This window comes from Sycon ciliatum, chromosome 3 (genome assembly GCF_964019385.1).
Source record: "Sycon ciliatum chromosome 3, ocSycCili1.1, whole genome shotgun sequence".
Taxonomy (NCBI): Eukaryota; Metazoa; Porifera; class Calcarea; order Leucosolenida; family Sycettidae; genus Sycon; species Sycon ciliatum.
Window position 1 is genome coordinate 24,680,047 of NC_088645.1, and position 15,000 is coordinate 24,695,046.

The window sequence follows — 15,000 nt, forward strand, 5'->3', positions numbered from 1 at the left end:
TTTGTCACCTGTCCTTTTTGAGCCAAGGCACGCTATGCATGCTAGCGATGCGTATGCGCGTAGCACGGTGGATCCGAACGGCTCCATGACGCAATGGGGATTTTCCCGATCTTGTGACCAGGTGACAAGCACCATGCATGGCATGCAGTCACAGTGATGATGCAGTGACCAGCATGATGACTAGATTGTGTAGTCGTTTGGCTAGCCAGTACATGTTGTGTGTATGCAATAGGCTGATCTACCGAGCAAAGCTGGGTACCGGGTTGGGTATGGCTAAAAGTAAAAGTAAAAATGTTGGTTTGTAGATCAGGTACATGTAGTGGTGGTGTTACACTTACAGTCCCCTGAGGCCCTGACTACGGATTACATGTCTGTAGCAGTGGCCGTGAAACATGGTGGCCAGGGCTGCCGCAACCAGCGAACACCAGGGATCCCTAGTTTTCCCTACACATAATAAAGTCATGTGTAGGGCTCCCTGGCAAACACGAAAATTAATAGGCATTACAGCCAGGATCGACATGACTCTGCAATGCTGGTCCTTGCTTCACACCAGGGAGTAGTACAATAAAAGGTAAATACTTCTGAAGTTTGTTTTCGAAGTCGACGACAGCATGTTACAAGCGCACACAGTGCTCCTCACTGTTACAACAATACACCGGTCGGCAGAGTCCCGCAGTTTATGGTTGTCGTCAGGAGCACTGCGCGCATGCGTCCTCCGCCTTCCAACATGCTGTCGACTACGAATACATGCTAAACGTATCAAGCAAGGCTTCTATATAATATACAATAACAGGTATCGAACTATTCCCCGCTTCACACCAAGACCTACTGGCATGCCTTCGTCGAGTACGCGCGGGCAAATGACCGAGTGAAACATTGCCCGTGGCAATGGCCGTGGCATGAACACACACACACACGCGCGCGCGCAACACGACCAACATCATACCAGAGGGCATGCAGGCTCGGGTTAGAAATGTTAGGACAAAAATCAAACAAAAACAAAAAATAAAATAGCCGAGCACACACCACACAAGCCACCGAATTCGAACAGACGAGAAAATGCAGCAATTTTTTGTGGCAGAAACAGCGACCTTGGGGGGGGGGGGGGGGGGACAGGGGACGGCAAAATATAAACTATGTAAAGCAGTGCAGACATGGATCCAGTGAAGCAGTATGATTGCCTGAGCATTGCACAAGATAGCCGGTGAGGGAATAAGGGCAAACAGCAAGGAGACGTACAGAAAAAGACAAGAACCAGTACGGTGCAAAATAGAGAGAGAGAGAGAGAGAGAGAGAGAGAGAGAGAGAGAGAGAGAGAGAGAGAGAGAGAGAGAGGAACAAGCGACGCGAGCCGCAGTGGTGTGTTCACGCTTCACAGTGAGTCCACCATAAGCCCGCGCCGGTCAGTCGGTCAGACAGTCGGGTGTGAACTAGACAACAGCTGGCTACTCGACATTCAAGCTGGTGCTACAACACGGCAAAACGGGGTCCTCTCGAACAGCGTAGTCAGCGTGACACTCGCATGGACGCGGCCAATCGCTGGCCTCCATATATGTAGAGGCCCAGAATTCACCCAGGACAGACGCATGGCACGGAATGTGAGTGGCAGCTGGGACACCAAACGGCAACTCGACTGGCAACAAGAGAGCAAACACAAACGAGCGCATGCCAAGGCTGACCGCAAACACCATAACACCACCACCACCGGCGTATACAACCTTAGCTCGAACAATTAAACATTCACACGCACACATACGTACACAAACACACGTACACATCGGCGCCTACGCATGTCTGCCGGCTGAGCATGTACAAGTTCAAGAAGCATCGACGACGACGGTATCTAGGTTGTCTTGCCGAGAGGCAATCACCGCTGTATGGTATACGGGCACGTTAAAGTCATCAAGGCACGGACTGAAGCCCTGGTCATTATACACAGAGTGACCAGGGCTTGTAGAAAACACATAGTGAGAGCGTGGCGTGGCGGAGAGCACTGTGCGGAGTGGCGCAACGAGAAGCGCCGACAAACAATGCTAGCTCACGCGCACGTCACTGGCCGCGAGGAAACACGAGACAGGCTTGGTACTTGGTAGGTGACAACACACACACGCCACACCAGAGTGAAGCGAGCGCACGCCCCCTCCTCCTGCTGCTAGTGGTGGTGGTGGTACAGCGCGTCCCTTATCCATATTAGTACGGCTGATAGCGATAGGCACCAGCAGGTGCTCCAGCTGCAGCACCACCGCCAGCGCCGCCACCGATGCCCTGGGCTGCACCTGCACCATTGCCACCACCGCGATAAGATGCTTGGTTCTATGCACACACAGACACAGCCACGCACAGGAAAGTACAGGGAACGAGTGAGCAAGAGCAAGGGAGCGGAAGAAAGTTTGCAAACAACAGCTACTACAAGCATGGCCACAGCAGCCGAAGTAGAGTAGAGTAGAGTAGAGTAGAGTAGAGTAGAGAGAGAGAGAGAGAGGCAGATAGAGGCAGATAGATAGATAGATAGAGAGAGAGGCAGATAGAGAGAGAGAAGTCAGAAAACACAAGGCAAGGGACTCACCTGGCCATACGATTGATGATAGTTGTAGCCAGGTCTGGAGAACATGAACAACACACAAATGCAAACACGAAGTAACGTAAACACAGCATTTACTGCACAATCACAAGCTTCCATTTTTGGGACTCGCCTATTATAATTTAGTCAGGTGAGGCTGAGAGACGCAAACTGGTTTTTTTTTTGTCTAAACGAACGACTAGGCAGGGTCACAACTGATAACAGCAACCGAGCTGGACTGGGACTAACCCGGAAAGGTTTAGCAAAAGAAAGACAGCAACTTCCCGCTCATGAGCTTTCATACTTCGTGTAATACTCGGGTGATAGATAATAGTAACCAACGGGAACTTACCCGTATGTAGTCGCTGGAGGGGCGTACGTGTTCTGTGCCGCCAAACAACCAATATGCACAACACACAAAGACACAGACACACGCACGTGCACACACACACACACGAGAGAAGAAATAATTATTTACAAATTGCCGAAACTGCACAAACAGCATGATAAGAAACCGTCCAAATAGACTATAGTCATAGAGGCTAGGGAAAAGACATCTTAGCATAATAATATTATTATGCTTTGTATGTAATGAATGACATCATCGTATATGCTTTGTACAGAGTGGCAAACTACAGTCCATTCTAGCTTTTGGCCATAAATGGGTCAAACTTTAAGCTTTTTTAGATTTTTTTGGCAATCCCCTATGGAATGCTCTTTCAAATTATCGGGGCATTCGTTTTTGATCTACAGGTTCGGGTAGAAACTACTTCTTTCGGTGGATGCGTTTCTTTCTTTCTACTCAAAACAGTAGATGCTACCTTTCTCTACCGGCTCTGCCAGATATAAACTGGTAGAGGTACGGGATTTCGGGCAAGATTAAGGAGATGTACACAGCTTCATAGAGAAGAAAACATTTCACGTACATATCGTGGAAACGACTAAATCCAGTAGGACAGCGTCCGTGAACTTACCTCTACCTTCTACCTCTATCGGTAGAACGACTCTACTCTACTCTACCAGGTAGCTAAAAACGAACGCAGCCTAAGTTTCTGCAGTCTGTTTCTCTAAAAAGCAAACCGTAACAAGAATAGGATTCCAGCAAGGTTTTGCTCTAAAAGCATTGAAATGAGAAAATCCAGGCCGTTTCACTCTATTTGCAACAGTGCATTGTACGGTTCGAACCACAGTTGAGGCACCTTTCTTGGACCCCATCTCAAGTTTCAAATTTCGAGGCACTGCACCATGTACGATAAAATCGCCAAAAACGGGAGCTCGCCAGAGCCAGGGCCCATCTTTTTTTATTTTTATGAATGGACTGTCGTGCGTGTGATGCCAATCCGTACAAAACAGCTCGAATGATGATCTACATGATTGTAATCACATTACCCCTGTGCTACTGATGCCCTGCGTAGAAGGGAAGACCTCAGTCATGTGACATTGGTGGTACACAGTGCTTTAAAACTGCTGAATGTTCATGATGTGTTAAAATGTTTGCAACTTCCACGAGGCCGACGAGGAGGGCATGGAGTGAACACTGTAAAGTTTGACCCCCCCCCCCCCTCCCGGCTATGTGATAATGACACAGCCGTTACGGTTGAGGATCCCAAGGATATCAAGCACGCAATGTAGAACTCACCCCTTGGTAGTATTGATCATAGCTGAGATAGAGGCAAGAAATGCAACACAACAACGACAAGAACAAACGATCAGTACAGGAAACAACGAGACAACACGGTCAGCTTGAGAAAGAAATCATGATATCTTGGCAGGTCTTGCTACAAAAGGGAATGGAGAGGGAGAGGCAGACAGACAGAGAGAGAGAGAGAGAGAGAGAGAGAGAGAGGGGCAAGACGACCAGACAAATACAAACAGGGCATTTCCAGCACTCATTGAAGCACATGGAGGAGGGAATGGCACGAGGGGAGCACAACCAACCTGGACTTACAGTGCACACATACACGCACACACACACACACACAAACATACAAACACACACACACCCTACATGGTCACATTAGAGAGGTTCCGGGGAACAATTTTCCGTGCCAAACACATAATTTCCATACTCCGGAACATTTCATTGCTCGAAAACGACGTACAAAAATCCGAAGCGCCTATACGCGGCACGAAAAGTCGTACTCCGGAACCTCTCTATTACTCCAGCGTCAGTGATTGTGCCCACACTCTCACTTTGAATATCCGGGGGGGGGGGGGGGGCAGCGCCGGCGGCACCACTGTATGGGAATGCCGGGTACCGAGACCCCCCCCTCTTACAAGATTACATTACTCCGACGTGACCGTGCCCACTCACTTCGAGTATCCGGGGGCAGCGCCGCCGGCAGCACCGCTGTACGGGTCTGCCTGGTAGCGGTTGTCGTACGGCGGTGCTGCGCCGTAGGTCGTCGCCGGCTGTCCGTACGGAGCGTTGTAAGCAGCCGTGCCGCCTCCGGCACCGCCACCAGCACCACCACCGCCGTAATAGTTGTACGACGGGCCACCTTGATAGCGCCTGTGTGCAGCCAGCAGAACAGCAATAGTGGTGAGCACACATACATCTGCACCTAATCAACCCAATCAGATTTCCCTCGCACACATCTGCTACAAAATCAAGCTGAAAACCACAAGGGGCCGTCCCTGAAATGAGCATCATTCAGGGGGGGGGGGGGGGGGAAGCCAATATCGCAAGTCGACCGGTACTGTACCGTGGTATGCCTGTCGTCCAGCATAGCACGCTGCGTTCGTTTCAGAGGGAGGCGGTCCGAGTACGAAATGAACGGTGTTCGTTTCAGGGACAGCAAAACACCTTTGCGACGACCCATACTAGTCCTCACTTCACATACGAATACTTTAAGTCGTGTAATTGCATTACAGTACTGTCGGGCGCCGAAGAACGACCAGGCTAGAATTTCACCATTTTTTAACCCTTTGAGGCCCATAGTACGGATATATCCGTACCAGTGTACAGTGCATACTTTTCAAAGCGCAACCTGGCATAACTCAGCCGTTCCTTGACCAAATCGGACAATCGAAAGGGCTATCGACATTAGAATTGTCTCAGCTATCGGCTCGAAAAAACCCGAAAGGGATCCGAGTTCGGAGAGCGGAGATACGAGACTCGAACAAAATTCGCTCAGCAGAGTCAACTCGAGCGCGTGCATTTTGAACTCGTTTTAGGGGTTTTCCCTGACTCGCGGCCCACGCAGCTACAGATAGTTCACGTCATCGCAAAGGCATGTTTCTCAGCTCTCCAGTAAAAAAATTGAGCGATCTGCGATGCAATTTGTTGAAATGGCAGAGAATTTGAGTTGGGCGCTCGCAATGCTGGCTTTGGAGCGCTGTATCGCGCTGCGGCGCTGGTTCTGTGGATCGAGTGATGTATTGCTGGCTATCGCTGTGTTCCTCTGGCGCTTTCCAGAAAGCCCAAGATCACCAAAATCGGCCAAAGGACACCAAAGTTACGACCAGATAAGTACCTGGGCTCGCGTATGCAGTGCATTTCGTGAAATAATTGTGGGCCCTAATAAGAACGGTCTAGGCTGGATTTTTTCCCCAGATAAGAACGGAAACGGTAATGCACACTATAATATACACTCAGACGCATAACTCTGCATAAATGTACATGTAAGACTGTACAGTACCATTGAATAAGAACGAAGCTGCTGTGTTCGCTAAAAATGAGAACGGGCTAGGCTAGAACCCTGACCCCCAGTTCTTCGGCGCCCGGCAGTACTGTATGCTTGCAGCCATGTTCGGATTTCAGTCAGTGAAAAGTGGCGTTGATCAAGTATTGAAGAAAGAGATCACCTATAAGTGTAGCCTTTTAGAAACTGGTCAACTCACGCCCACATCTCTCACTCAGGCTGTCCGCATACTGATACATATTTAAATCGGATCTGTGTACGGATCTGTGTACAGAATTTAGACTGGGTTCCCTGCACAACGGGGTGGTCGACTCGCTAAACACAGGCTTGAAATGCCTAGGAGCCCTGTCACTTCTTGACTCAAGCAACTCTATCCTCAACCCCTTACGTGCCCACAGCAAGAGGAGCATGCACGGCAGCAGTGGTACTCAGTAGTACTCACCCTCGCTGACTACCAGCGCCTCCATAGCCACCTCCAAAGCCCCCTCTGGATGAGGCACCACCACCTCTCCATGCTGCATACGTAGATACCGACAGCAACGGCACATCACACCGACAGACAGACAGACAGACACGCACACACACAGACACACACATACACAAGCACACACACACACCGACACACACACACACACCGACACACACACACAAGCACACACACACCGACACACACACACACAGACAAGCACACCGACATGGAGACACGAATACATGTACAGACTGGGGACCAATGCTACGTGAAGGTCCAAGAAGCGGGAGCGATGGGGGAGGGAGAAGGGGCACACACACACATTCCCACAAAGACACGAGGATGCAGCACATAATCGCCCAGCATCTGTCCAAAGTCCAAGTGCCATCGTACTAACATAACAAGTGCTTCAATTTAAGTTACTCAACTGATCCTCACCTGCACCGCCTCCACGGCCCATTCCACCACCGCTCATACCCGAGCCACCTTGCCCGCCTGAGCCCGCATGTCGTGGTGTTGCGTTGTTGACCTCGATACTTCGATTGCCCACCGTTGTGCGGTTGAGAGCGTCCTTCGCTCGCTGGGCGTCAGCCGGGTGGCGAAACGTCACGAAACCGAATCCCTTGGAGCCGCGTTCGTTGTAGATGATCTCCACTTCTACGACTTCGCCGTGAGGCTGCAGGGGAGTACAAGGCAAGGATTGAGTGGCAATTCTCATCAACATTCACATGTGGATGTACTAGACATTGTGCCCACGCTACCTAATGGAGAAAGAGATAGCCAAAGATACACACACATGGCACAGAGAGAGAGAGAGAGAGAGAGAGAGAGAGAGAGAGAGAGAGAGAGAGAGAGAGAGAGAGAGAGAGAGAGAGAGAGAGAGAGAGAGAGCTTTTGATACACATTTGCAAATATACACACGCACACACAAATGAACACGATCGGAAACTCACCGAAAAGACGGCGTTCAGGTCCGGCTCTCGGAAGCGGAAGGGAATGTTGGAAACATGAAGACGGCGTGGTTGACCGTCGTCCTCAGCGGCCTGATCGGAAGCAGCTTGAGATCCAGTACCTGTGTTCGGCATGGAGTGCGAAGCAGAGCTGCCTTGATCGGCGACAGCGGCTAAGGAAGATGCGTTCGATCCGGGTATCGTCGGTGCTACTGATGCCGTCGCCGCAGTGGCACTGTCAGATGCAGCAGCGTACATGTCCGCAGCCGCTGGCTGCTGCATGGCATTGGCTGCATCACCCACTGCCGACATGGGCTGTAGGGGATTAGTCAACATCAAGTACATGTATGTACAGTTATAGAAAACAGTAGAATAAATGACAAGGGGCCCACAACAGCAGTGGTGACAGCAGCAGCAAAGAAACCCACACACACCCACATAAAGAGAGAGAGAGAGAGAGAGAGAGAGAGAGAGAGAGAGAGAGAGAGAGAGAGAGAGAGAGAGAGAGAGAGAGAGAGGGAGACAGAGGGAGACAGAGCGAGAGAGAGAGAGAGAGAGAGAGAGAGAGAGAGAGAGAGAGAGAGAGAGAGAGAGAGAGAGAGAGAGAGAGAGAGAGAGAGAGAGAGAGAGAGAGAGAGAAAGGAGATTGCTCCAGTTCGCACACGCTGGATGACAAGGCCATAGCCGCAATTTAGAGTTTAATCATCCCATCATCAAGCAGTGATATAATACAAAACCGAGCCAGTGTCATGTTACTTCACACAAGATGCGGTTGACCCCTTACGCAACACAGTTCAAGTATATTTGTGATCAGTTGTGTTACATGCGAACACCGCCACACACACACACACACACGCACACACACACACACACAGACGCACACACACACACACACACACACACGCACACACACACACACACATGTAAAATAAAGCGCCGTGAATACTGGCCACGCCAGACGCTACTAATATGTAACATAATTTGAATAGCGTTGGGAATAATCAATGGGGAGTGTGTGTGGGTGGGTGGGTGGGGGTCCTATCAGAGATCTACTGCAATCCAACTTCGCACTTGGGAATCTTGCTCTGGTAACCATGCAATGCACGTACTCGTACATTGGAAATTTCGGAGACTTTCCTGGAGAGTCTAGCAACACCGAAGCTACGCGGTGGAATTCAGCTTCAATCTGGAACACGCGCCAGTTGCTGTAATGCACCGAGGGCTCGGAGATGGCCGGGTTTGCTCCACGTGTGCACATAGATATTGAATAGATATTGAGTTTCGACGTCTGCGATGCGTGGAAATAACCTAGTACTAGTTTCTGTTGATGCAGGTGATACGCTTCGTGAACGAATAAACTCACAAGGCTCACAAGACTTTCCTCGCCCCAGACAAACCTACACTTAGTGAATCAATGAAACAATAATTGAACTCATCTGCACCGAGCGCACCCACGTACGCAAAATTTCTTTGAAAACATTCAATCATGGCACAATTCAAACAAACACGATTGCGATCAAAGCTCTGATCCGAGCCGGATCTAGGAGAGAACATGAGTGTACGTGTGAGCGAGGCAAAGACAGGACACTCACCTCGGTCGCGCTCTGTGATGTAATGTTGCCACTGCTGCTAACCCCTGCGTGCGCAGAGGAAGGCACAATGTCGCTTCCCAGGCCAGGTATAACAATACTCGAATCTCCACCACTCATCTCCTGTTGTTGCTGTTCTTCCATCTTTTTAAAAAATAAATCTTCCTTTTCTGTTGATTTACGGAGCTAAGCAAGTTGCTAAAATTATCTGAACAGGAACATTCTTTCTCAACAGCCAACATCAGCTGGAAGGCTAGATAATTGGTCTTTCGAACCTCAAAGAAGTCCTCCCGACCCCTCTGAAAAATGCAACTCGAGTTTTGAGTCGCACTTTCTTTTTCTTTCTTTTTTTTTTTTACAAAAAAGCCAAAAATGCAAGCGCACTGTACGGCGCGGCCACTTACCGCGTACCACGGATGTGCACGTGCCACGTGCCGTGTGCGCGGTAGAATGATGTTCTTGGTCATCGACATGCATCGGGCTGATGATCATCGATGCATCGGAAAGCGGAGGCGGCGGCGGAGGAGTCGTCTGAGCAGCAATGGTCATGATGCTGGTAGACACCGCTGCCCGGCACGGAGCCTGAGACGATACCGCGGGGAGCGTCTGGGAGATTGGGCACTTATGGACCGCCAAACCTCCGGCATTGCGGAACCAGCGCTTGCAGGAAGAACATTGTCGGCTACCTGTCTGTTCCGATACAGGTTTGCGGCGCTCACCGAGGCATTTATGACGAGGCGAACCACTCCTGGAGAAGAGACGACCACACTCGGCACAAGGTATCCGCAGGGGGCCCACAGACGGGTTCGGGCGGGGGCAGACCATTGTAAGCGGCCCACCATTCCCGTGTATCCTCGGCCAAGTCGTACCATTCGTCGATGCCCAACACTGCCAGATCATTCCGTGCAGCATCGTGCCACCTTTTCTTCGGGCCGCACAGGATGTAGGGTGCCAAACAGTAGCTGACGCGGGCCACGCTCTTCATGCATTCGCACAACATGCCCAAGCCACTCCATGCGGCGCGATGTCAGCAGGCTGGGGATGTCACGGGGCTGACGCGGATTCCACCGCTCCAGAACATCAACCCTGGTCAGTCGTTCATCCCAGACATTCCGCTGGCTGATACCCATTACGGAACGGACACACACACACACACACACACACACACACACACACACACACACACACACACACACACCATTGACCATGACCATTTGACGCCCATTGATGATAGCGATGCTACAGCAGAAGCCATAGCAACTTGTGCTAGGATTGCACCATTCAACAGCTTGCAAGGCTGAAGAATTGACACACACACACACACACACACACGCACACACACACGCACACACACACGCACACACATACACACACACGCACACACACCATTTGACGCCCATCGCTAGGGTCCAGCGGATAATGCTCCGAAAATGTTCGTATAATGCTAACCTTAATGCTCCAAAAATTGCCTTATAATACTGATTATAATGCTTCAGGAAGGGATATAATGCTCTTTGTTTGGGACAAAAATGGAAGAAAGTCTGCACATTGTCAAACTTCCAGGAAATTATGCATATCGTCGATCTGCATCTGAAGCTGCCACCTTATCTCTCACGAGCTCCACCACTTCTTAGCACTATAAGACATGATCGCTTCTCCATTGATTGCTCTCCATTCCAGCTTTGATGCAGGGTTGCGGCAGAATAGTCGGTGTAGTCTTTCCCCTAATTATCCATGTAGTGAGAGATGAAACCATTATTGCAGGTAGTCATTCATTGTTGGGATGAAGTTAATCTTGGCCGAAAATAGTATTCCTGCCTGCAGACAAGCTGTCACTGTGTCCACTCTGTGAATAATGTCTTCAACTGAAACACCATGCGTGAGGCCAGCTCCTGAGATCCGATCTCAGATGGAGAGACCTCCCATTTGCGGAAATCCTGAAAACACGTGGTCAGAAGTTATTTTGCCACTCTACTCTACATCCTTTGCTTGTGCTCTCATCTTCTCCTTGAGGTGGTGTGTAGATGTATGGCTTGCCACAATACTCTTCCTTTCTGATAGCATTGGACTGTAGGCCTGGCATTACTACCGTCCACAACTAACTGTACGTGCTTCATTAGGAAAGTAAGACAGGCGCTGCTCAGAAATCGACTTGGTACTGAGTCCATGAGAAATTCTAGTTCTTTTCGAGCCTCCTGAGCTGGACTCGGCAAAGACAGTTCTTTTGGAACGAGCTATTTCTGTTTATAGCCGCTCCTTCATCCTGGTCCAAATTTAGCAATGCATCAGTGTCTACTTCAGTATCGCTAGAGATGCTATCGCCAGAGCCTCTGGCACAACTAGAAAACTCTTCTTCGTCTGTTAGATATTCACTTCGCGTACCGGTATGTCTCCTCCATAGCTCTCCATTATTCTAAGAGTAATTACTAAAAGAAACCTCGTAAACATTTGTGACGTAACAGTGTATGGTTGACATTTTTTGAGCTCTGATATTGCTGTCATAAGTATGCCCTCAACAGCCCTGGGCGGCTTATCGCCCCAGGAAATACGGAAACCGACTGTCTTCCTGGACCTTACCGACAGCCTTTACGCGAAACCTTTCGGAGCGCGAAGCGGTGAGTTACTCACTGCGTTGGAAACAAGTACAGGTTCGAAGGAACCTGTCATTGGTATCCAGTATGTAGGTCGGCTTTGTAGGCTGACTTTAAACTCTGTATCAGCTCAGGAAACACTGAGCTCAAATGGAATTGTTGTGGCTGGTGAACGTATTTCTGCCACGCCCGCGATCGACACAAGGAACGTAACTGTCCATGTTCAAGAGGTACCACTGTGGGTGGGATTTGAGTGCATACAGAATGCTTTGGCTAACCATGGAGAGGTGCTTGGGATTACCTTTGCAAAGACCCGCCTTCCCAGTGGTGTGTTCATTTTGAATGGGACTCGATTAGTCGCCATACGCCGAAAAGCTGAAAAAAACAACCATTCCCTCCTACATTTCTGTCTCGGGACGAAGGGTTCGGGTTTGGCACCACGGGCAACAGCAATCGTGTCGAGTTTGTGACAGAGTTGGACACGTTGCCAAAAATTGCACGTCCACCACAACCACGCAGACCACGACATCCCCGACGAATACGGATATAGCTAGCAGCGCAGAAAGTGCGGCGGATACGGGAACTGACTCCCGCACTGCCGAGAGTTCAACTCTGCAAGTGAACTCGGCCAAAACAAGCGCTTCACAAGCCAAGGAAGTCCCAACGGGGCTCCCCACTGGCGAAACTACACAGCCGGCAAGAGATGCGTCCTCGACCTCCCCTGCTCACCCAACCTTTGCTGCCGTGACCGCTGCCTCCTCTTCCTTGCAGTCAAAACCTGATCTTTCAGATGAAACAGCTGACAACCACACTCTAGAAAACTCAGAAAGCAGAGAGATCCCCCCGATAGGCGCTAGCCTTTGGGTAATCCTGAAATAAAGATTATTTATTATTTTATTATAGCAGATTCTCATGCCGACACCAACACTAGTATGGACTCGACGCGGACTGAACAAACAAACAACGACACTAATCTTCACCACAGTGACGACCTTATACCAAATTCTGAATCCTCCGTAGTTGCATGTTCAACAGCTCCAGCAACACAAACGCAAACTCTTCCGGCAGCATCTCCTCCCACGATCCAATCACCAGCCACTTCCTTGCCTTGTTCGTCCGTTTCCCCCTCCAAGAAACGTCGCCCCACCGAGTTTGATACGTTGCGGCCAGACCCTACTGAAAGCTATTTGAAAAAAAGAAACACTAAAAAATGGTCCGTGTGTGTCTACTAAACTGCTAAAGTGCAGTAAAGAAGATCTCCGAACTGACATATCTATTAGCCGCAAACTCTATTGATATTTTATTAGTGACAGAAACTTGGTTCAACGATTCCCATCATGATGGTCAAGTCTCCATTCCCGACTTCTTCCTACTCAGGAAAGATCGTGTAAGTGACACCCAGAGGCGAGGTGGCGGAGTTGCAATAATATACTACCACCAGTCTCTCAGTGCATTCATTTCCCGCGGGGCTGACTTGGAGCCTCCTCCTCCTATTGAAGGCCTCTGCGTTGAACTTCGCCTCAAAACAACATCGGTTATGCTTTTCAACTGCTACAGGCCTCCGTGGCAGAATATTCAGACATTTTGCCAGGACATATCTGGCAAAATTGAACTTGTGTCAAACACTTGCAAACATAACATTGTCCTTGCGGGCGATTTCAATGCCAAGTTGTCGACTTGGAATGTTGGAGACACCTCTACCCGCGAGGGCCTGACATTACAAGATACCCTGGACAACTTAGTACTATAATCCAATGCGTGACACACCTACACGTTTCTCCTCCACGGGAACTTCCAAGTCGTTGCTGGATCTCGTGTGCACAAACAACATTGACTTTGTGAAATTCACATCTACGCTTGCACCACTGGGCGACCACACTCCAGTTACCTTCCACTTTGATGCATCGCCACAATCGGCCGACACGACACCCTCGAGGTGGGTGCCTGACTACAAGAATTCAAATTTCAAAGCCTTATGTGATCACCTCACCCAGCAACCTCTCTCAGACTGTATGACTGGCGCGACTCATGGTGACAGCGCTCTATTTGCATGGCAAGGTGTTTTTTATCCACAGTTAATAACTATGTCCCGATGAAACTGATCACGAAGGGTAGCAGGACACGATCGCGCCACAAACCGTGGTTTTCCACCAGTCTTCGCACGCTTCACCGAACTAAAGAACGACTTTTCAAGCGAGCTAAATCTACGGGCCTCCTATGCGACTGGGTCGCCTATAAATTGTCTCGCAACGCTTTCGTTTCAGCCAACAAAACTGCAAGAGATAGCTACTACTCCCGCCTGGGACATGACCTTAATAATGGGTGCCAAACTAGAACATGGTGGAACCGTATGAAGCGGCTATGTGGCATTTCCTCACCCCTTGGCACAATACCAACTCTAGTTTCTGCAAATGGTTGTGACATAGTGACTGACTCTGAAAAGGCAAACCACTTAGCAGACCATTTCGCACGACAAAGTCAGACTCAGAACCAACAAAATCACCAACGGCGTACACAACCCACAGCACCTTGCACACCACAAGCACCACAGGTCGAAAATTTGTTTGAATTGGACGAGGTTACTCCTGGCCAAGTCTTTGATGAAATAAAACTGCTAAAGGTCCATAAGTCCTCGGGCGGACCCATTTCTAACACTCTTCTGCGGGAGACCGCCTCGGTAATCTGTGATTCTTTGGCAACCCTCTTCAACATTTGCATTCGGACAAGCTCCTTCCCTGGTCAATGGAAAACTGCCGTCATCACACCAGTCCCCAAACCAAAAAAAACCATCGCACTCAGCTGAGCCTGAAGGTTATCGTCCAATTATTTCTATCCTGCCCAGTATTGGGAAACTTTTTGACAAGCTGGTAAACCGACAACTCGTTCGTTTCCTGACGGACAATAAAATCCTCAGCCAGACACAATTCGGATTTGTTCCTAAACGGTCCGCAATTGATCAACTCCTTGTATTAACACACAATATACTCTGCATTGGACCGGCGTTGTACATACAACATATGATATTCTTGGATATCGCGAAAGTGTTTGACAGAGGTTCTCACCACGACCTTATCACAAAACTCACCTCGTTTGCCAACACCTCGACCACCCGCTGGTTTGAAGACTACTTGACGGACAGACGCATTCAGGTTCGAGTTAGTGACTCACCGAGTGACCCCGTCTTCTCTCTGCTGGGG

At 49.5% G+C, this 15,000-nt stretch overlaps 1 protein-coding gene across 1 annotated transcript; it reads right to left on the reverse strand.

The window, feature by feature from the left end:
- Positions 1-2,052: 2,052 nt before the first annotated feature.
- Positions 2,053-9,528, reverse strand: LOC135811866 (RNA binding protein fox-1 homolog 3-like). The gene is made up of 9 exons (XM_065325104.1): positions 9,216-9,528; positions 7,627-7,938; positions 7,112-7,349; positions 6,647-6,719; positions 4,875-5,072; positions 4,200-4,221; positions 2,913-2,944; positions 2,567-2,600; positions 2,053-2,313 (listed from the first exon to the last, which is right to left on the reverse strand). The coding sequence occupies exons 1-9, from the start codon at positions 9,354-9,356 to the stop codon at positions 2,191-2,193; spliced, it is 1,173 nt and encodes a 390-aa protein (XP_065181176.1). The 5' UTR covers positions 9,357-9,528; the 3' UTR covers positions 2,053-2,190.
- Between the last annotated feature and the right edge of the window lie 5,472 nt (positions 9,529-15,000).

Coding starts and splice junctions, on each gene's coding strand:
- LOC135811866 (XM_065325104.1), bottom strand. CDS start 9,356: ATGGAAGAACAGCAACAACAGGAGATGAGTGGTGGAGATTCGAGTATT. Junction 7,939..9,215: donor CATCACAGAGCGCGACCGAG/GTGAGTGTCCTG, acceptor AATCCCCTACAG/CCCATGTCGGCAGTGGGTGA. Junction 2,601..2,912: donor CCTCCAGCGACTACATACGG/GTAAGTTCCCGT, acceptor CATGTTCTCCAG/ACCTGGCTACAACTATCATC.